Source organism: Podarcis muralis, chromosome 4, assembly GCF_964188315.1.
Source record: "Podarcis muralis chromosome 4, rPodMur119.hap1.1, whole genome shotgun sequence".
Lineage (NCBI taxonomy): Eukaryota > Metazoa > Chordata > Lepidosauria > Squamata > Lacertidae > Podarcis > Podarcis muralis.
This window is the reverse complement of record NC_135658.1, coordinates 1,990,221-2,012,506: the sequence shown is the minus strand read 5'-3', so window position 1 is coordinate 2,012,506 and position 22,286 is coordinate 1,990,221. Positions and strand designations below refer to the sequence as shown.

General features: G+C 47.4%; 3 protein-coding genes and 1 pseudogene across 8 annotated transcripts in view; 1 reads left to right on the top strand and 3 right to left on the bottom strand.

The window, feature by feature from the left end:
* Window positions 1-22,286, top strand: part of LOC114589664 (uncharacterized) — a 999,511-nt gene that overhangs the window by 229,948 nt on the left and 747,277 nt on the right. The gene's annotated exons all lie outside the window — the stretch shown is intronic.
* LOC114589671 (uncharacterized) overlaps window positions 1-22,286 on the bottom strand; it is a 184,200-nt gene that overhangs the window by 87,516 nt on the left and 74,398 nt on the right. The window lies entirely within an intron of this gene.
* The window catches only part of LOC144327593 (uncharacterized), a 94,983-nt pseudogene that overhangs the window by 18,183 nt on the left and 54,514 nt on the right, over window positions 1-22,286 (bottom strand). The gene's annotated exons all lie outside the window — the stretch shown is intronic.
* Window positions 1-22,286, bottom strand: part of LOC114589672 (uncharacterized) — a 32,731-nt gene that overhangs the window by 1,864 nt on the left and 8,581 nt on the right. The window contains 1 exon segment of the mRNA XM_077927995.1: window positions 4,315-4,951. Within this exon segment, the coding sequence (XP_077784121.1) occupies window positions 4,315-4,951 (637 nt within the window).

The following is a 22,286-nucleotide window of genomic DNA, read 5'->3' as shown; positions in this document are numbered from 1 at the left end:
CCCACACTTCACAGCTGGAGTTTACTCTTTATCAGCAAGAACACAATATTCACAGACTTGGCTGAGTTTCAGGCCTTATGAGAACAACAACTCAATCCCTGAGCATCTTCCTTAACTAAATCAGTTGCCGAGAGTGAAGGCCCCTGGCTGCCCACAGCTTTCCAGGTCCCCTCCTCTCTGGGGTTTCTGGCAAGCGACTGAAAAGTGCGCAAGAGTGCAGCCTGCCTTTGCTCCTCCGTTGTCAGACGTTTCCTGGCTCTGAGAGACAAGCAGGGAGAGTTGCTTCTGGCAGAAGGAGAGGGAGCCCCCAGTGGCTCCTCCTTCTCCGGACTCACCTCTGACTCTCGACCTTCCTCTCCCACTTGCCTCCTTCCTCTTCTGCCTCTGATTCTGGACTGCATTCTGCCACAGAGTCTCCCAGCTCACTAAGCCTTGTTACCCCTTCAGCTTCTGACACCTCCTCTTGCCAGTCTTCTCCCTCTGACCGCTCATCCTTCCTCCACCTCCACTCCTTGGGCTCTGAGACGTCTTTGTTTCCTGGTTCCCAGGCTGCTTCCTCCCACCATTTCTCTGTGCCCAACCAGTCCATGACACTGCTCCATCCCTCGGCCTCTGTCCCCACAAGGCAGCTTCCCCTGACCTGATCTGGTGCCACAGCCGCTGTTTCACTTCTGCTCCCATGAAAAGATAAATATGGAGGTCTTGTTGGCTTCATTCTTTCATCTGCCTCACAGGAATCCAGATCCATTTCTGTGGGACAAGAAGCTACAGTTAGAACTGGATATGGAAAAACTGATTGGTTCAAAATTGGGAAAGGAGTACGGCAAGGCTGTATATTGTCTCCCTGCTTATTTAACTTATATGCAGAATTCATCATGCGAAAGGCTGGGCTGGATGAATCCCAAGCCGGAATTAAGATTGCCGGAAGAAATATCAACAACCTCAGATATGCAGATGACACAACCTTGATGGCAGAAAGTGAGGAGGAATGAAAGAACCTTTTAATGAGGGTGAAGGAGGAGAGCGCAAAATATGGTCTGAAGCTCAACATCAAAAAAACGAAGATCATGGCCACTGGTCCCATCACCTCCTGGCAAATAGAAGGGGAAGAAATGGAGGCAGTGAGAGATTTTACCTTCTTGGGCTCCATGATCACTGCAGATGGTGACAGCAGCCACAAAATTAAAAGACGCCTGCTCCTTGGGAGAAAAGCAATGACAAACCTAGACAGCATCTTAAAAAGCAGAGACATCACCTTGCCAACAAAGGTCCGTATAGTTAAAGCTATGTCGTTCCCAGTAGTGATGTATGGAAGTAAGAGTTGGAGTATAAAGAAGGCTGATCGCTGAAGCATTGATGCTTTTGAATTATGGTGTTGGAGGAGACTTGAGAGTCCCATGGACTGCAAGAAGATCAAACTTATGCATTCTTAAGGAAATCAGCCCTGAGTGATCACTGGAAGGACAGATCGTGAAGCTGAGGCTCCAAGACTTTGGTCACCTCATGAGAAGAGAAGACTCCCTGGAAAAGCCCCTGACATTGGGAAAGATGGAGGGCACAAGGAGAAGGGGACGACAGAGGACGAGGTGGTGGGACAGCGTTCTTGAAGCTACCACTGCGGGAGGCAGTGGAAGAAGGAAGTGCCTGGCGTGCTCTGGTCCATGGGGTCATGAAGAGTCGGACACGACTAAACGACTAAACAACAACAACAACATTCATAGAAAGCCAAAGAGAAACCATCAGGGTCATACCAAGGTCATCTTATTCACTAGGGATGTTGAGTGCAGTGCAAAGTGGGAGGGAAATGTGTGTATTTTCCAAAGCTACCCCATTGCTTCAGACTCAGATACTGAGTCTATTGCTGTTGCTCAAAGTGAGGTGAGTTCCACTGATACAGTGAAGGACATGCGCCTGATGCGCAGATCTGAGACAGCTACCACCAGGTATGTGCGTGAGTTTGCTAACACAGCTGTTGCAGATTTAGCTGTGGCTACTAGCTCGACACAGGTCTTGGAACCCGAAGTCTTGAAAGGGCACAGGGTTTGTCCTCAAAGGATAGTAAACCACGCCGAAAGGCTGTAAGGGTGGACACAGTTTCCTCAGAGAGGAACGAGGCTAGGGTTTGAGTCCTGACGAAGCAAGGTGTGAAACTTCTTGATAGTCAGGAGAGCTATGATGCCAAGACTAGTCAGAAGTGCAAGATGGTAAGGCCCAAGGCCAGGCCAGTTGCAGGTAGTTCCAAGGGTGGAACGGGTGATACACGGGTATACTGTGTGTATGACATCTGTATGGTTGTTGCAGTTACACTGATGATTACAACACGGTACACGAATCAGGGGAGAATGTTAGGATTCTTGCTCCGTGCTTGCAGTCATGGGATTGTTTTATGTCATGTATGTTTTCATTCCACATAGTGGGAAGTGTCAGAGACAGGATGTTGGTATTACAATGTTCCATGATGTGGGACTATTGTCCTTTGTTCTTTCTCTCTTTGCTGTCTGGTGAGAAAGAGGAAGGCGCTGAGTCAGAATGCTCCGAGTGTTTTATATGTAAATAAATAGTTTAGCCAAAAAGCTGTGCTACTGAGTTTGTTAAGCAGTGTGATGGCCTGGGATTCGGACTCGGAGGCTGAACCTGAGGAATCCCAGCCTGCACAGGAGTCCCCACCTCCAGGACCAGCTGAGCCGGGGCTGGGGCTTGAGCCTGAAGGGTCCTCACCTGTGCTGGATCCTCAGGTGCAGGCACCAGCTGAGTCTGCTCTGGCTCCGGAGGTGATGGAGGACCCATTGCCTGCAGGTGCTCCACTCTCAGCCCCGTCAGAGGAAGCTGGGGTTGCCTCTGGGTCCGGTAACCCTCCAGCCTCTCCTGAGCTGCAGAGGCTCAGGGCAGAGAGGCAGAGGGAACTAAGTTCTCGCAGGAGGAGTGCAGGCCAGGAGAGGTGAGTCACTGTACTGAGCACCGGATGTTAGCTCAGAGTGTCATCTGACCTGTACTGGAAGTACAGGGGTGGAGTTTTCTCTCTCTACTGCTGGAGTCTGGAGAGTGCAGACACGTTTCTCTGTACTGCTGGAATGACAGAAATAAAGCGATGTAAATAGATTTCTGTCTGACTCTTTCCCCTCCCTGAGGGAAGCAGGGAGGAGGGAGGAGGGGTGTGTCCCTCTCACGTTGAGTGGGATCGCCGATAGAGACCTTGCCAGTATCCTGCCGGGAGATGCAGACGGGAAGGTCAACTAGGATCTCAAGCCGAATGCCTGGAGAATGGCCAGTTACCTCTGACTGCGGCTGAGAATCCGACACAATATAGCAGAGATCCTGGTGGAATTAGAAAAAGATTTACAAAATAACACCAAAAAGATGGGCAAATTGACAACAGAAATCAAAACACTATCCAGGAAAACTAATGGTATGGAAAAACCAGTCCAAGCTTTAGAGGAGACAGTTAAGAGAAAGAAAGAAGAGAATTGAGAAATGAAAAGGGATCAAGATAGAATGAAAACAGAGCTCGCCACAGTAAGAGAAACTCAGGAGGATATAATCAATAATATTGCACTTCTGGAATTAAAACAAAATGACACAACACTACGTTTGAGAGGCATTCCAGAGCATCGGAATAAACAAATTGGGGTTAAAAGGAACCATGGAAAGAGAGGATAGGAAGTCAAGGAATGCTTTCTGATTTTTTTGTTAATTATTTTAATTCCGGGGAAGGAAAGATTTTTCTTTGTTGTATCATTTTTAGCTCGTTTTTTCCTACTACACAGGGTAGGACACAAATCAATGGCATCAAGTTTTTTATTTTTAAAAAACAAGACTGACTAAACATGCGGAAGAACTTTTTGACAGCAAAAGCTGTTAGTGGATTGGACTCCCTTGGGAGTGCTGGAATTTCCATCCTTTGAGGTTTTCAAGTGAAGTTGGATAGTCATCTGCCATGGATGCTTTACTTGCTATTCCTGCATCACATGGGGTTGAATAGATTGCACCAGGGTCACTTCCAGCTCCACAATTCTACAATTCCCTGATTCTCCCCTGTATGAATTCTTTGATGGGAAGTGAGAGAGGAGTTATGAGTGAAGCTCTTCCCACATTCAAAGCATTTATATGGATTCTCCCCTCTATGAATTCTTTGATGGGAAGTGAGTTTGTAGATATGAGCGAAGCTCTTTCCACATTCCACACACTGATATGGTTTTCCCCCTGTATGAATTGTTTGATGGGAAGTGAGATTACAGCTCTTCCTGAAGCTCTTCCCACATTCAAAGCAATTATATGGTTTCTCCCCTGTATGAATTTTTTGATGGATGGCGAGACTGGAGCTCGTACTGAGGCTCTTTCCACATTCCATGCACTGATAGGGTTTCTCCCCTGTATGAATTCTCTGATGCCTAGTGCGATCGGAGCTCTTCCTGAAGCTCTTTCCACATTCCACACACTGATAGGGTTTCTCCCCTGCATGAATTCTTTGATGGGAAGTGAGACTGCGGCTTTGAACGAAGCTCTTTCCACATTTCATACATTGATAGGGTTTCTCCCCTGTATGAATTCTCTGATGCCTAGTGAGAGAGGAGCTATCAGTGAAGCTCTTTCCACATTCCACGCACTGATAGGGTTTCTCCCCTGTATGAATTCTTTGATGCTTAGTAAGATCGGAGTTCTTCCTGAAGCTCTTCCCACATTCCATGCACTGATAGGGTTTCTCCCCTGTATGAATTCTTTGATGCCTAGTGAGATCGGAGTTCTTCCTGAAGCTCTTTCCACATTCCATGCACTGATAGGGTTTCTCCCCTGTATGAATTCTTTGATGGGAAGTGAGACTGTGGCTCTGACTGAAGCTCTTTCCACATTCCACACACTGATAGGGTTTCTCCCCTGTATGAATTCTTTTATGTTTAGTGAGATCGGAGCTGCTACTGAAGCTCTTTCCACATTCCACACACTGATAGGGTTTCTCCCCTGCATGAATTCTTTGATGGGTATTGAGATGGTCGCTCCTACTGAAGCTCTTTCCACATTCCACGCACCGATAGGTTTTTTTCCAATGAGATTTCGTTTATGGGAAGTGGAATGGGAGCTCTGACTGCAGCTCTTTCCACATTCCAATTTTTTACGTGCCTTCTCCACTCTGCAGATTGTGTTGTTTTCTTCTTTGTTCTTGCTTTCCAATTCATCACAATCTGCAATGGAGAGAAAAAGGGATTAGAGCCTCAGGAACAAATGGAGCCCCCAGTTAGGAAATAATGCTCACTAAATTTGTTGTAGAGAAGGCAGTTGGCTGTGTGTTTATTACCTTTGTTATTTGTAATAAACCAGTGTATTTATTATTGGATTCTAATCAATTGTTGAATGTTGCTTTGTTTGAAGTAAGTTACTCATTTAAATTTTTTTGTACTTTTTACATTAGATTATATTGTTGTTATTATTACTGTTTCATATATATACCGTAGCACCTCAGGTCACGTAAAGCTCTGGTTACGTAAACTTCAGCTTATGAAAGCGGCAAATCCATGCGCAGGCACAGAACAGTGATCCTCGGCTTACAAAAACTTCGGGATCTGGCCGGACCTCCAGAACGGATCCCATTCGCAACCAGAAATGCGACTGTATATGTGTTGGAAGCTTCCCAGGTTGGCTGGAGCAACCCAGCCAGATGGTCAGCGTATAAATAAAAATTATTATTATTGCTATTATTATCACTGCTAGTACTACCTGAGATTCAATCAGCCAGGCTCCTCTCTGGGGCAGATGTTGTTTGGCCCAGTCATGGCATCCCCTCCATCTCCAGTGTCATTTGTCTCTTTGGTCAACCCAAGACTGACAGCAGCAAAAACAAAAACAGAAAACCTGACAGAAGCTACTTATCTTTCCTAACAACTCTGAAGCTGACATTTAAGATGCCTGGGCAGTTCAGATCAGCCCAACTGTGGTAGAAGGAGGCAGAATTGGAGGAAGATTGTTCACAGAAAAAACTGTAATTTCCTATTTCTTATGGGGGTGTTAAGTTCCCAGGTGTTGTAGGGGGCGCTGTTGAGCTCTGTGAAAATATATGAGGTTTGTCACATAGAGGTATTTCTTGAATTTCCTGGCAGATATGACGATCCCACACGGAGGCTTACCAAGAGAGGCCACGATCCCCCGATTTTCCTCCATGACGTCCTTATGCAGAGCTCTCTGGTCAGGATCCAGCAACGCCCACTCCTCGTCCGTGAAACGAACAGCAACATCTTCAAAGCACACTGGACCCTAAAAGAAAAAGGGAAATGTCCTCCTCTGAGACAGCAGAAATATGATCTGCTACACAATGCTCTGTTCTTTCCTTCCTGTTAATTGCTCTGTTATTTCAATAGGATTGCCTTGCTGCACATGTTTATTATGGGTACCTATTTTAACGCTTTAATTGAATTCATTTATTCTGCATTTTAAGTGTGGGTATTCGTCTTTTTGCAAATAGGTGGTACTCCAGCTTATGTTTACGTTATTCTGCCTACGCAAGCATTCCACTTTCCCCGATGGAAGGAACCACTTTCTGCTCTCCTCGTGAGTTGTTCTGGGGAGGTTCCCTCCCAATGACCTAGAGCGAAATTCCAGGGGTTAATGGGGGCATGGAGAGGGGGAGGAGTGGGGGCAGGCCCCATTTTGCAGCGGATGGGGCTGGCTAGGTGAATCCTGGAAATTATTTGTTCTCGTCTGTCTGCTGCTTAGAAGCCTATTTTAGCATTCAGTTATAAATACAGAAATACAAGAAGCCTAGTTTGGATGGCCATCTGTCTTGGATTATCTAGCTGAGACTCCTGCAATGCAGGGGGTGGGACTTGATGACCCTTGGGGTCCCTTTCAACTCTAGGATTCAATGAAAACTGCAACTACAGATGAATCCTACAGGCGATATTCAGAAGGCTGGTGTCACAGAGTTATCTGGGCAGGAAATCCCACAGTTCACAGCTGGAGTTTACTCTTTATCAGCAAGAACACGATATTCACAGACTTGGCTGTGTGGGTCTGTCAATTTGCATTGTCTATCAATTAATGGACTAGTTGTCTCGGTGGAAGTTTAGTGTGGTTCTGTCAAGTCTTCTGTCAAGGTCATGCTGACTATAAGAAGAGGCCAGAAGGAGACTGGGTTTCACTTTCTCTTTCTATATTTCTATCTCTCTTCCTGATGGTGTTCTGTACATGGTATGTGTTAAGGTTTAGACTTTTAATAAGTTTAGGTAAGTTTAGGTTAAGTCTGCTGCAACTGGATTTCTTATGGACAAGACCAATCCTGAATGTTTTGGATTTGTGACCATTATGATCATTTGCCTTCAATAGCAGTAAAGCTCTGCTGGATGAAATACAATTGCCTCTGGTCTATTTTTGGGAATCCTGTAACATGTTTAGGTTTTTACTCTGCTAACTATACATTGGAATTCTGCTCCGGATCAGTATTGAGTCAGGGTCTTCCTTCATGAAATCAGCTGCTGAGAGTGAAGGCCCCTGGCTCCCCACAGCTTTCTAAGTCCCCTTCTCTCTGGGGTTTCTGGCAAGCAATCCAACAGTGCGCCAGTGTGCAGCCTGCCTTTGCTCCTCCATTGTCAGACCTCTCCTGGCTCTGAGAGACAAGCAGGGAGGGGGGCTTCTGGCAGAAGGAGAGGGAGCCCCCGGTGTCTCCTCCTTCTCCTGACTCACCTCTGCCTCTCGATCTTCCTCTCCCACTTGCCTCCTCCCTCTTCTGCCTCTGATCCTGCACTGCATTCTGCCACAGAGTCTCCCAGCTCACTAAGCCCTGTTACCCCTGCAGCTTCTGACACCTCCTCTTCCCAGGCTTCTCTTCTCCCTCTGACCGCCCATCCTTCCTCCACCTTCACTCCTTGGGCTCTGAGTCGTCTTCCCTTCCTGGTTCCCTGGCTGCTTCCTCCCACCATTCCTCTGTGCCCAACCAGTCCATGACATTGCTCCATCCCTCGGCCTCTGCCCCACAAGACAGCTTCCCCTGACCTGATCTGGTACCACAGCAGCTGTTTCACTTCTGCCCCCATGAAAAGATAAATATGGAGATCTTGCTGGCTTCATTCTTTCATCTGCCTCACAGGAATCCAGGTCCATTTCTACAAAATGATCCCTTTTCTGAAAGAACAAGAAAAATTCAAAACTGTAAATGAATGGTGAGAAATATAAGAAAGAGAATGACAAAGACAGAAGGTTCAAGGGTGTTAGATCTCATTCCCAGAAAAAGGATGGGCCATCAGCAGACCAATTTTGATTGTTCTCCACCCTGTTTGGAGCCCCTTGGGAGTATCCAGAGGAACGTCTCTCTCACCTGCTTCCTCTCCTCTGCCTGACTCAGGAGGAAACCTTCAGCCAGGGCCACCGCCTGGGAACTGGTCTCTGCTCCACATTCCCTCACCCAGCTCTCCATATCTGGTGGAAGGACAGCCAGGAACTGCTCCAAGATCACCAGGTCCAGCATCTCAGCTTTTGTGTGCCTTTCCGGCTTCAGCCACTGGTGGCAAAAGTGGTAGATTCGGCTGCAAACCTCTCGGGGTCCGTGGGACTCCTGGCAGCAGAACTGCCTCAACTGCTGGCTCTGCCCCTCTGAGGAGAGGGTGTCCTCCTCACCCAGGATCTTCTGAGCAGAGTTTTCCCAGAATCCTCCACTGCTCCCAGTTTGGATGGCATGGCCTCTTTCTGCTCGAGGGCCAGCTGAGTCTTGCTCATCCATCTGTGCTCTCAGGAAGCCTCTGAGAGATCGGAAGGAACCCTTTGTTCTTCTGCCAAATTCTGTCTGTCGTAATGAAAAGCTCTAGCAAATCCTACAAAGCAAATACATTGTTCTGTCACAAAGGTTGTACAAAATCAGGAGAAGAAAAAGGTTCCCTGAGCAAGCATGGATGAGTCTTGCTGGGAACCAGGGTAGGACTGCACCACAGCCCAGACTCTGAGCTATCTTTCTAAAAAGGAGGAGGAGATGATGTAGGCCTCTAGAAGGGAGATTGTGGAAATGTGGAGGCAAGCGAAGAGATTAATGTGAGGGGACTCAGCCTGGTTGCTCCTTCCTTCCAGTCAATGTCTGAAGTCAGAACTGATTGACAAGGGAGTCATTGGTGCCTCGTGAAAAATGACTAGGTGTGTTGAGTCCGAATCTCCTTTCTTGTGGCTTGAAGCCATGGGTTGGAATCCTACGCCCAGGTGACATGGCTCTCCTATCTCCTCTCTGTCTCCTCTCTTTTCCATGTAAACATACCCAGCTCCTCATAAAGCTTGGCTTGATCTGCTTGGCTGGCCTCCTCTGCCAATAAGGGGGCGGTAGAAGCAGAAAGAAAGAAGCGAAACAGACAAAGAGGTTTTGGAGCAACCAATCATACGTGTTTCCTCTGTTGTGCAATGACGCTGACCTGTGTCACACACAGCAGAAGTCCTATTGATAGCCTTATTTAAAGAAGCTAGATTTCTATCCGCTAGATTTCCCAGGGGGCTCTGAATAATTTTTTTTCTGGAAGGGGGGCGGTAACCTCCTCCCCTCGCGTCCCCACAAAATATCTAAAGGAAGGAGAGAGTTCCTGCGACATCGTCCCTCCCTGGCAGGACCCCCTGCTCCCTGGGGCTTCCCCCCACATGAGCCACCCTCTCCTGCATCCCTGGGACCCCCACCTTCTCCCCACTGCACCCTAGGGGGGGGAGACTCACCAGATCCCCTTGGAAGAGAGCAATGCAGCATTTGCAATAGCTGAAAGCAACCCCGCCCCCCCTTACAGGAAGGGGAGGGAGGGGCTTTTCCTTTGGAGGACCTGGCCCCATTTACTACCTGTCTTCTCTAGGAATGCAGCTCATTTTCCTTTAACCCTAGCAAAGCTGAGTCGGCCCTGCTCAGTCCTCTCTGCCTTTTCTCTCCTGCGTTGCAGAATCCCAGAGATGCTCATTTTGAGGAGACGCTCTTGGTTGGTCTATGATCTGCTCCCTCCCTTGGCCAGAAACTGGAGGAAGAGGTTGCAGGGAAAAGGGGTTTGCAGGAAGCAAGGAACCTCATCCTAGAATTGGAGGGATAGAAGGGAGCCCTAAGGGTCATCTATTCCAACCCCCCTGCAAGGCAGGAATCTCAGCCAAAGCATCCAACCTCTGCTGAAAAACCTCCAAGGAAGGAGAGTCCACCATCTCCCAAGGGATTCTGCTGCTCTTCCCGTCAGAAGAAACTGCTTTCTGGTCCTCTGGGTCCCTTCTTCTGGGTGCTCCCCTCTAGGGCAGGAGAAAACAAGCTGGCTCCCTCTTCCATGGGTCAGCCCTCCAGATATTGAGAGGTGGCTCTCAGGTCTGCATCCAGCCAGATCTCAACTGAGGGAGGAACAGGAAGACCCGCTGTTCCTGCCTCTCCTGGGACTACGCATTGCTGAGCTGAAAAATGCAGGAAAGTGCACATTTTGAAGGCTTTAGGCATGTTTTGTTAATGGAGAAATCTGAGGGCTCCTTTGGACAAAAAACAAGAACACCAGCCAGGAATACCAGAGCAAAACAGCAGCCAGTAGGCTTGGTCTTTCTTGAAGACTGTCGTGGCAGGACTCCCACCTGACACCAGGTGGAACAAGATGGAAGCCCCAAACAGCAGAGCCCCCAAACTTTTATCAGCTGCTAATCCCCATGTTACTGTTGGTGTAAAGCAGAGTCCCGTGCCCAGCGGAAGGATGAGGAGTACGTACTACATACTCTATATTGCTTTATTTACAGTTCAAAGCAGTTATATTACAGAAAGACATCTTGCCTCTGCCGGAGCAGAAAAAGCATCCTCTCTCCTCGACAGCTTGGAGAGAATCACACAGAGAAAAACAGGAAACCAGTGTACGTCACATCCAGTCTCCCTTTCCCGTGAGAAACTCCAACAGTACAGACTGTGGAATGTAAACACCTGTCTCGTGACAAGCCCTTTCGCTGCACAGTGAAGGAAAGCAGAAACCAACATCCTCCCCCTTTCTGTGAACATCACTGGGCAGCGTGTTCGTACAATATCAGTACAAACCCAACTTCTGCACATAGGTACAGTGTTGATCCCTTGATACAACCTTGGACAATACATCAGCAGGAATTTCATTACCTGGCATATAGGACACCGTTACGAGTCCCTTCTGAATACATTCCCTAGCATGCTGCAATTTTAATTGCAAGTGCTTTGTGCTTTGCTTACAACCTTCAGACTTCAGCAAAGCTAAACATGCTTTGTTGTCCTGGTAAACCTGGATTGGACATTTGACAGGAATTTTCATATCTTTGCACAATTGTATCAACCATTCACAATCCTTAAGTGAATAAGACAGTGCATTCAGTTCAGCTTCACAAGTACTTAAGCTAACTGTTGTTTGCTTCTTGCATGACCAATCAAACAGACCCTGATTGTACATGTAGCAAACTCCAGACGTACTTTTCCTGTCTGCAGTGTCACTTCCAAAACTTGCATCTGCAAATATCTCAAGACCACCAGACTTCTGATTGTTAAATCTCAGTCTGTAATGCATAGTGCCTTTCAAATACCGCGCTATGCGTTTCAGAGCTTTCCAATCCTTGACACTAGGATTGTTGACTTGTCTGCTTAGCAAATTACAGCTAACAGCAATGTCTGGTCTTGAACATCTGGCAATGAAGTTTAGCTTGCCTAGCACACTTCTGTACAGTGTAGTGTCAGAAAATGCTTCTTCAGTGTCATCTACCTGATAACCTGTTGTCATCGGTGTGTCTACAGGGTTAGCATCCATCAGGTTTAGTTTGCTTAACACATCAGCAATTTTCCGTGACTGGTGTACTAGAATGTTACCATCTTGATCTCTCTCTATTTCTAGAGATAGGTAGTTGTTTACCTCACCAAGATCTTTCATGTCAAAGTGCTCTTTCAGTTGAGCTAGGGCGTTATTGTACATTGCGACATCTTTCCAAAAGAATAATAAATCATCAACATAAAACAAACAGTACAGTTTCTTTTGCCCCTCCTCTTTGACAAATACACATGGATCAGCTTTCCCTTGCTGAAAACCTAGAGAAAACAATACTTCAGTGAGTTTTGTGTGCCAACACCGTGCACTTTGTTTGAGACCATAAAGGGATTTCTTCAGAGCACAAACAAATCCCTGTTTTACCTGTACGCCATCAGGTGGAAGCATATAAAGTGATTCATCTAGAGATCCGTACAGAAAAGCTGTATTAATATCATGGTGACTAATGTGTAGATTTTCCTCTGCAGCTCGCTTGAGCATAAGCCTAATGCTTTCATACCTCACTGTGGGTGAGTATGTCTCGTGATAGTCTTCACCTGGTACCTGTGCAAAACCTCTGGCTACCAATCTGGCTTTGTGTCTGACTATCTTGCCATTTTGATCAGTCTTCGCTTTGAAGACCCATTTGCTTCCAAGCAGTTTCATTCCTGGAACTACTGGAACTAGCTCCCATGTTTTGTTCCTTCCCAAGGAATCAAGCTCAGCCTTCATGGCATTTAACCATGGCTCAGCTTCCTTTGAATCCAAACCCTGGATTTCTTGGAAACATGAAGGTTCAAATACCTTCTTGGAGCTTTTAACAGCTGTTACTGCTATCGTAGCAAATTCATCAGCAAATCTCTTTGGAGGTTTGCCTTTTGTGGCTCTCTGTGACCTACGAATTAGCCTTAAGTCTTCAACACTCTCCTCTTCCTTCTTGGGAGAAAAACGACCTATTGTGAACAATGGTTCCTCCAATTCTTCTCGATCAGAGCTTTCAGAGGGTCGCATAGAGGCTTTTGCACTCTTGAAATCCTCTGAATCACCCGATTCAGTTTCAGATTCAGACTCAGAACCTTCATCAGTGGGTTGTTGTGGTTGCTTTTGACTATCCTCAGTCTCATCACTGTCATCAGGATAACATTGGAAAATTCCCACATTCTCCCCCCACTTTGCATTGTACTCAACACTTCTCGTGAGCTTAATTGTCTTAGAGTCAGTCATCATTATTCTGTAAGACCCTTTCTGATAACCTAGAAAGATACCATGCAATCCACGCTTGTCTAACTTGGAGTTTTGTGGTGAATGAACCCACATGTCAGAACCAAAAATTTTCATGTGTTTGATGTATGGCTTCTTGCCAAACATCTTCTCATAGGGGGTACAACCAATCGCTGAAGATAACCTGCGATTGTAACTGTAAACAAAACACGAGAGAGATTCGGCCCAATAACTCTCTGGAAGATTGGCATCATGCAGCAAGGTTTTTAACCCTTGAAGCAATGTCTGATTTGCCCGTTCCGCAAGTCCATTCTGCCATGGCGAGCGAGGACTAGACAAATCGTGTTGAATTCCTTTCTCAGTCAGAAAAGCTTCAAACTGCTGAGAAGTGAATTCTCCCCCGCGATCACTGAAAAGAGTCTTTATCTTCTTACCATGCACATTTTCCAACCAAGCACAGAATTCCTTGAACCTAGGAAAAGCCTCTGATTTCTGCTTGAGATTGTACACAAAAATATACCTCGAAAATGCGTCAATGAGAACCATGAAGTACCTATTTCCACCCAAAGAGGGCGATAGTGGTCCAACCAAATCAGCATGAACAACCTGGTATGGTTCCGTAGCTTGCCTACTAGACACCTTACCTTTCGCAGCCATTTTCACCTTGTTTGCTGCGCATGCTTTGCACTTCATGTGGTACTTGCAGGGTTTAATAGTCATACCTTCAACCAAGGCAGGCATTTTAGATACTGCCTCAAAATGCAAATGACCAAATTTTCGATGAAAATCATGAATACATTCTGCATGCAAACTTTTGTTAGAACCTGCAATGCAACAAGTGTCATCCTGCACAACATCATCATAATACAAAACAAACAAACGATCAACATATTCAGCATGCAATACATAGTCATTTTTCTTTGTGATGATGCACTTTTTGTTCTTGAAGGACACGTCAATGTTCCGCTCAATCAGCTGTCCAACGCTGAGAAGATTATGTTTGGCGTCTGGCACGTAAAGGACATTCTGTATCGATAAGTCCAAACTGTGAAGAACAACAGTTCCGTAGCCTTTACTGGGAATCGTGTGGTCATCCGCCTGGTGAATCGCACCTTCCTGCGGTGTAAAAGACACAAACAGTCTCTTATCGTTACACATGTGGTGGGTCGCCGCCGAATCAACAACGAAGAAAGATCTAGACGTCTTCCGGACCTCTGCAACCTTTGGAGTGAAGCGTGAAACCATAGCCTTGTGCTGCGTTGTCCTAGACACCGGACCTTTGCCTTTGCCTCGCGATGAGCTTTCGCTGCGCTGCTCTGTCTTGGCCCTGGGATATCTGCATTCCCTCTTCATATGGCCTAGACGTCCACACGAGTAGCATTTCACTGCCTTCAAAGCTTTGGCGCCATCTGGTGGTTCCACTGCACTATGGGATGACGTCTGTGAAGACTCCCCCTTGCCCATGCAGCTAGCACCCCGGCGATCTGCTTCATTCTGAATCACGGCAGTAACAAAGTCCACTGTCAGCTGAGCTGTTGGCTGCACAGCAATCTGGGTTGCAACAGACTCCCAACCTGAACCCAAAGATTGTAGTATCATGAAAGAATACACAGCCTCTGGAAAGTTGAGTCCTCTCTGTTGCAGCTCATGTCTCAGATTTTGCATCTCCAACAGATGTAAACGCACATCTGCACCTTCAGCAAGAGCCATATTATGCAGCTTGTTAAAGTAAAACATAGTAGATCCAGCTTCTGTCCTTAAGTGAGCCTCTCTCAAAGAATCCCAAATTTCTCTGGCTGAGGTCTTATCACGCAATAGACAGAGCTCTTCTGGGGATACTATCAATGTAAGTGTTCCCCGTGCTTTGGAATCCTTAGCTTTCCATGCATCTGTAACTGGAGCTGGGGGGGTTTCTGTAATCACCTCAAACAAACCCTCTTTCCGCAGAATTGCCTCTGCATACTGAACCCAGTCCGCATAATTTTTCTTGTTGAGCTTAGGAATCCCACAAGCATCCTGAAGGGCCATCATGACTCTGGCATTAGCCTTCAGCGTTATATATGCTGCTTTAAATCTTGCTGCGTCACTGCTGCAGCTGCTTCATTCCAAAAGCGCACTTAAAAGTTACTTTCGATTTCCCCAGCATAGTAACTTGAGCCTGGGAGCCTTTTGCGTATTCCCGGCAAAACGGCTTTAAAAGTTCAAAGTCCAGCCATAAAGCCATTAACTAGAAGCTGGCAGTCTGCCCGGAGCAGTAGTACATACCTCATCAATCACTTTTACGCGCAGAGCAGATTCCGGTCCGATCTGTCCCTCTGCATTCCGATCCTTTGCCGGCACTCCGATTCGACTTCTGGAGCCCATAACCACGTGTTGGTGTAAAGCAGAGTCCCGTGCCCAGCGGAAGGATGAGGAGTACGTACTACATACTCTATATTGCTTTATTTACAGTTCAAAGCAGTTATATTACAGAAAGACATCTTGCCTCTGCCGGAGCAGAAAAAGCATCCTCTCTCCTCGACAGCTTGGAGAGAATCACACAGAGAAAAACAGGAAACCAGTGTACGTCACATCCAGTCTCCCTTTCCCGTGAGAAACTCCAACAGTACAGACTGTGGAATGTAAACACCTGTCTCGTGACAAGCCCTTTCGCTGCACAGTGAAGGAAAGCAGAAACCAACAGTTACACGCCCCCAACTACATCACTCATACATCATGGTAAGGGGAAGTCTGGTGGCCGCACATCTGAGCATCCTGGACTCTGCCCCATGGTTCTCCTTGCCACCCACCAAACAGCCATTGAGTGTAACAAAAGAGATATTTACATTTCCCTGTTTCCCAGCTAAGTCAATCACACCCTTTTGTCTCCATCTGGGTTTGTTATTTCTGGAATGGCTGCCTGTCTGGCACTCAGGTATCAGGATGCAAGAAATTATCACTCAGGCAGAGGGGCTGCTGAATAGCTGAGCTCACATGTCTATATGAATTTCTGAAGTTTTCCCAGTGAGCCAGTACATAGATACATTGATCAGTGAATTCTTACATTTGGTATTGTGCAGCAGAGGCCCTTTGAGCAGATAGGAAGAAACTGTGATGAAGTGTTTTGTGGAGACAAGTCACAAAAGTCACAAAAGTGATCATGCTCATTTTGGTAGTGGGCTGCATGTGCATGATATCTGCTGCAGGGGCAACCGTCCCCCCAAAAAACTATACATAAATTCCTGCAACTGTTTGCCTTCCAGTGTCCGGCTATACCTCTTGGCTCGTCCTCCAAACTTTGCTGGGGGGCTGTGTTCCCCCTCCCAAAGCAGGGACACACTCTTAGCACCTGAAAGCTGTACCACCTCATTGCTGCTGCCGGGGGTGAGAGTGTTGGGATACTGCCAGGGAGACAAAGGCCATCATGCCCCCACGTCGATTCCGGACGATCCATCAATCTCCCGTAGATGCAGTATCAGTCAATTAGCAACACAAGCCTCAGAAATAGCTTGCCACATTCCAGGGCTTGTGCACGCTCTATCAGCAGAGTTCGTGCAACGAAAGGTGCACTCAGGAGAGCATTATTTACAACTTTATTCTGTGTTGATCAGAACAAAGAAAAAGCATGACTGCCTGCTTGCGTGTCCAGATGCAGAGAGGGAAACAAAAGCTCTAAACAAGAGAGAAACTTCCTGTGAACAGGAAATACGCAGGCTGTGACACACCAACCTGCTCCCTTTTAAGGTGGAACGGAAATATCCTAACAGAGAGGGTTTATATAGTGGTGGGTGATGCCCTTTTGGAATATTTGGCCAATTAAGTGAGGCGGGGAGTCCCTCAAGGGACGGAGCAGCAGCTGATTTGCTACCTGTGCTATGACAATGCAAACATGTATTGACGTTCTTCAAAAGATATGGTGCATCAAACATGCATTGACATGCATCAAATGATAGAGAATCTACATGGTCCATGAAAATGCATCAGGTGACGGGACGCGGACACCAGGAAGTATCTATGCAGAACTCTCTGGGATTTTATCTCACATGTGCCCTAGCATCAGAAATATCAGGTCAATGGTGACCATGGTTCAGATCCAGAAGACTGTTTGTCAGGAGGCGCCATTCATCGGTGGGCTGTTCTCTCTTACTCTCTTTTTGGGGGATTTTGTGTAACAGTGTGGTGATTCTGCCCATCAAAGGCAGAAGGTCCATCCCCCATTCATATTCCTCCTTGGTTCCAGTCAATTGAGGAGAGAGAGAGCTGTCTTAAGGGTTGCCTAAGCTGTAGCCTTCTGTTCCCTGTAGGACACCTACCTTCCATAGCACCAGAGAGCAGCTCCAGTTCCCTGGGAGTGCTTCTAGCGGGAAGCATATGTGATGTCTGGTGTGATGTAATCTTGGGGACTTCAGGCAATATGTGAGGTGAGGACAGTCACAAGGGAGAGGCAGCTGCTGATTTGTTCTCTGCGCCACTAAGCCCTCTTCCCAAGGGTGTCTGTAGGAGTTTAATTCTTAAGAGACTTTACTCAGGTACCACAATCTGCTCCTACAAAACCTCCCCTCCACTCTATATATTTTGCTTCTGCTACTAATAATTAATGATTAATAATGTTGTTCTGCAATAATGTTTTATTCCTCTTGGAGTGACCTTCCAGGCTTTCTTGTTTGTGTTTTGAAAAGATCGGGTCATAATCCAATGGATTTCTGTCTGGGACACTGTTGCTCTTGAACACACCTTCTGCCTCCCACTATGGGGTTTGATTTCACACCTTGTGGAGGAGTGGGGAGTATGTGACCATATGCTCAGGGGATTGTGGAGGAAGGAAGGAGCCTGGGTCCTTCTTCTCTTTAGGAGTAATACGCCATTGGAATGGAAAGAATCAGACAAACAGTTGACTTCTTGTGAGTTTTTGAAGGTTTAGGAAGTCTAAGGGAATGGTCAGGTTTATTGTCCTGGCCTTAGTTGGAGGCTGCAATGGGGACTTCAGATTTTCAAGGTGTTGCAACTGCCCTCCCCCCCCCCCCCCGGTTTTAACAAGTATATTGACAACAAAAGTACTGAGATGCTTCCTATGCTTTTTATGACAGAGGAGCTTAGCAACAACATCTATGCATTTATTGCAAACTATTACTCCGAATCGTCCCAGGGATTTCAATGCAACATCCTCCTTTGTAAATGTGCAGGGGATTGCACTCTCCATCTTGCAAGGACTGCAGGTGTGGCTTTAGAAACGAGCCAGGCCAGGCTGTGCAAGGTTTGCCTGTGTCAAATCGCAAGGAAGCTGAGGCCAAAGAAGAAGCTGTGGCCAAAGAAGTGGCCGCTGTGCCTCAGCGTATGGGATTGTAGCATCGCAGGGGAGCTCACGCTCTGCACTCTGAAAGACGAAAAGCTTTGTTCCCTAACATCTCCTCTTACAAGTATCTCTGGCAAAAGGGGTGGGAAACCTATCACTGGCCGAGGCCACACCATCTGAATAAGCCCGGCAAAAGTATGCAAAATGAGGTGGGGGTATTCATAGAATGCTCCAACTACCGCACAATTGCACTCATTTCACACGCTAGCAAGGTTGTGCTTAAAATTCTACAAGGCAGGCTTAAGCAGTATGTGGAACGAGAACTACCAGAAGTGCAAGCTGGATTTGTAAGGGGCAGAGGAACCAGAGACCAAACTGCAAACATGCGCTGGATTATGGAGAAAGCTAGAGAGTTCCAGAAAGACACCTACTTCTGCTTCATTGACACGCAAAAGCCTTTGACTGTGTCGACCACAGCAAATTATGGCAAGTTCTTAAAGAAATGGGAGTGCCTGATCACCTCATCTGTCTCCTGAGAAATCTCTATGTGGGACAAGAAGCTACAGTTAGAACTGGATATGGAAAAACTGATTGGTTCAAAATTGGGAAAGGAGTACGACAAGGCTGTATATTGTCTCCCTGCTTATTTAACTTATATGAAGAATTCATCATGCGAAAGGCTGGGCTGGACGAATCCCAAGCCGGAATTAAGATTGCCGGAAGAAATATCAACAACCTCAGATATGCAGATGACACAACCTTGATGGCAGAAAGTGAGGAGGAATTAAAGAACCTTTTAATGAGGGTGAAGGAGGAGAGCGCAAAATATGGTCTGAAGCTCAACATCAAAAAAACGAAGATCATGGCCACTGGTCCCATCACCTCCTGGCAAATAGAAGGGGAAGAAATGGAGGCAGTGAGAGATTTTACCTTCTTGGGCTCCATGATCACTGCAGATGGTGACAGCAGCCACGAAATTAAAAGACGCCTGCTCCTTGGGAGAAGAGCAATGACAAACCTAGACAGCATCTTAAAAAGGAGAGATATCACCTTACCAACAAAGGTTCGTATAGTTAAAGCTATGCTTTTCCCAGTAGTGATGTATGGAAGTAAGAGCTGGACTATAAAGGCTGATCGCCGAAGCATTGATGCTTTTGAATTATGGTGTTGGAGGAGACTTGAGAGTCGCATGGACTGCAAGAAGATCAAACGTATGCATTCTTAAGGAAATTAGCCCAGAGTGCTCACTGGAAGGACAGATCGTGAAGCTGAGGCTCCAATACTTTGGACACCTCATGAGAAGAGAAGACTCCCTGGAAAAGCCCCTGACGTTGGGAAAGATGGAGGGCACAAGGAGAAGGGGACGACAGAGGACGAGGTGGTGGGACAGCGTTCTTGAAGCTACCACTGCGGGAGGCAGTGGAAGAAGGAAGTGCCTGGCGTGCTCTGGTCCATGGGGTCATGAAGAGTCGGACACGACTAAACGACTAAACAACAACAACAACATTCATAGAAAGCCAAAGAAAAACCATCAGGGTCATACCAAGCTCATCTTATTCACTAGGGATGTTGAGTGCAGTGCAAAGTGGGAGGGAAATGTGTGTATTTTCCAAAGCTACCCCATTGCTTCAGACTCAGATACTGAGTCTACTGCTGTTGCTCAAAGTGAGGTGAGTTCCACTGATACAGTGAAGGATGTGCGCCTGATGCACAGATCTGAGACAGCTACCACCAGGTATGCTCGTGAGTTTGCTAACACAGCTGTTGCAGATTTAGCTGTGGCTACTAGCTCGACACAGCTCTTGGAACCCAAAGTCTTGAAAGGGCACAGGGTTTGTCCTCAAAGGATAGAAAACCACGCCGAAAGGCTGTAAGGGTGGACACAGTTTCCTCAGAGAGGAACGAGGCTAGGGTTTGAGTCCTGACAAAGCAAGGTGTGAAACTTCTTGATAGTCAGGAGAGCTATGATGCCAAGACTAGTCAGAAGTGCAAGATGGTAAGGCCCAAGGCCAGGCCAGTTGCAGGTAGTTCCAAGGGTGGAACGGGTGATACAGGGGTATACTGTGTGTATGACATTTGTATGGTTGTTGCAGTTACACTGATGATTACAACACGGTACACGAATCAGGGGAGAATGTTAGGATTCTTGCTCTGTGCTTGCAGTCACGGGATTGTTTTATGTCACATGATGGTGTATGTTTTCATTCCACATAGTGGGAAGTGACGGAGACAGGATGTTGGTATTACAATGTTCCATGATGTGGGACTATTGTCCTTTGTTCTTTCTCTCTTTGCTGTCTGATGAGAAAGAGGAAGGCGCTGAGTCAGAATGCTCCGAGTGTTTTATATGTAAATAAATAGTTTAGCCAAAAAGCTGTGCTACTGAGTTTGTTAAGCAGTGTGATGGCCTGGGATTCGGACTCGGAGGCTGAACCTGAGGAATCCCAGCCTGCACAGGATTCCCTGCCTCCAGAACAAGCTGAGCCGGGGTTGGGGCATGAGCCTGAACGGTCCTTATCCGTGCCAGATCCTCAGGAGCAGACATCAGCTGAGTCTGCTCTGGCTCCGGAGGTGATGGAGGACCCATTGCCTGCAGGTGCTCCACTCTCAGCCCTGTCAGAGGAAGCTGGGGAACCCTCCAGCCTCTCCTGAGCTGCAGAGGCTCAGGGCAGAGAGGCAGAGGGAACTAAGTTCTCGCAGGAGGAGTGCAGGCCAGGAGAGGTGAGTCACCTGTGGACTGGGGCCGCCCTATGCCTTGGGGCAGATAAAAGCCAGCCAGCCCCAGTCCCAGGGTGGGGAACGGGTGATACAGGGGTATACTGTGTGTATGACATCTGTATGGTTGTTGCAGTTACACTGATGATTACAACACGGTACATGAATCAGGGGAGAATGTTAGGATTCTTGCTCCGTGCTTGCAGTCATGGGATTGTTTTATGTCACATGACGGTGTAGGTTTTCATTCCACATAGTGGGAAGTGACGGAGACAGGATGTTGGTATTACAATGGCGCTGAGTCAGAATGCTCCGAGTGTTTTATATGTAAATAAAGTAGTTTAGCCAAAAAGCTGTGCTACTGAGTTTGTTAAGCAGTGTGATGGCCTGGGATTCAGACTCGGAGGCTGAACCTGAGGAATCCCAGCCTGCACAGGAGTCCCCACCTCCAGAACAAGCTGAGCCGGGGTTGGGGCATGAGCCTGAAGGGTCCTCACCTGTGCTGGATCCTCAGGTGCAGGCACCAGCTGAGTCTGCTCTGGCTCCGGAGGTGATGGAGGACCCATTGCCTGCAGGTGCTCCACTCTCAGCCCCATCAGTGGAAGGTGAGGTTGCCTCTGGGTCCGGTAACCCTCCAGCCTCTCCTGAGCTGCAGAGGCTCAGGGCAGAGAGGCGGAGGGAACTAAGTTCTCGCAGGAGGAGTGCTCGCCTCCAGGCCAGGAGAGGCGAGTCACCTGTGGACCGAGGCCGCCCTATGCCTCGGGGCAGATAAAAGCCAGCCAGCCCCAGTCCCAAGCCTTAGTTCCTGACCTCACCTGACTCCCTGCCTTGGACCCCGCTTCAGCTTTGATGGACAGCCTCCATACCGCACCCTCGACCTTGGACTAGACTCGGACCTCGCCACACGGTAACCCCCCGGGACCAGCACCAGCAAACTGCTAACACTCTGCTGTTTCTAAGCGTGCTAATACCTTTTGGTATCAGTCGCTGTGATGTTCAGCTGGAGAAAGCTTTTGAAGCTCCCGAACAACTGACCAGGAGGGAGAGAACATGTCAGTTGGGCATGTGTCTCTATCGGAGTCCTACTTGCGTGTAGGATGATCCTGACACCCCTGACAGTTAAGTCCAGTCGTGAATGTCTCTGGAGTTGCGGCGCTCATCTCGCTTTATTGGCCGAGGGAGCCGGCGTACAGCTTCCGGGTCATGTGGCCAGCATGACTAAGCCATTTCTGGTGAAACCAGAGCAGCGCACAGAAACACTGTTTACCTTCCTGCTGCAGCGGTACCTATTTATCTACTTGCACTTTGACGTGCTTTCAAACTGCTAGGATGGCAGGAGCAGGGACCGAGTAACAGGAGCTCAATCC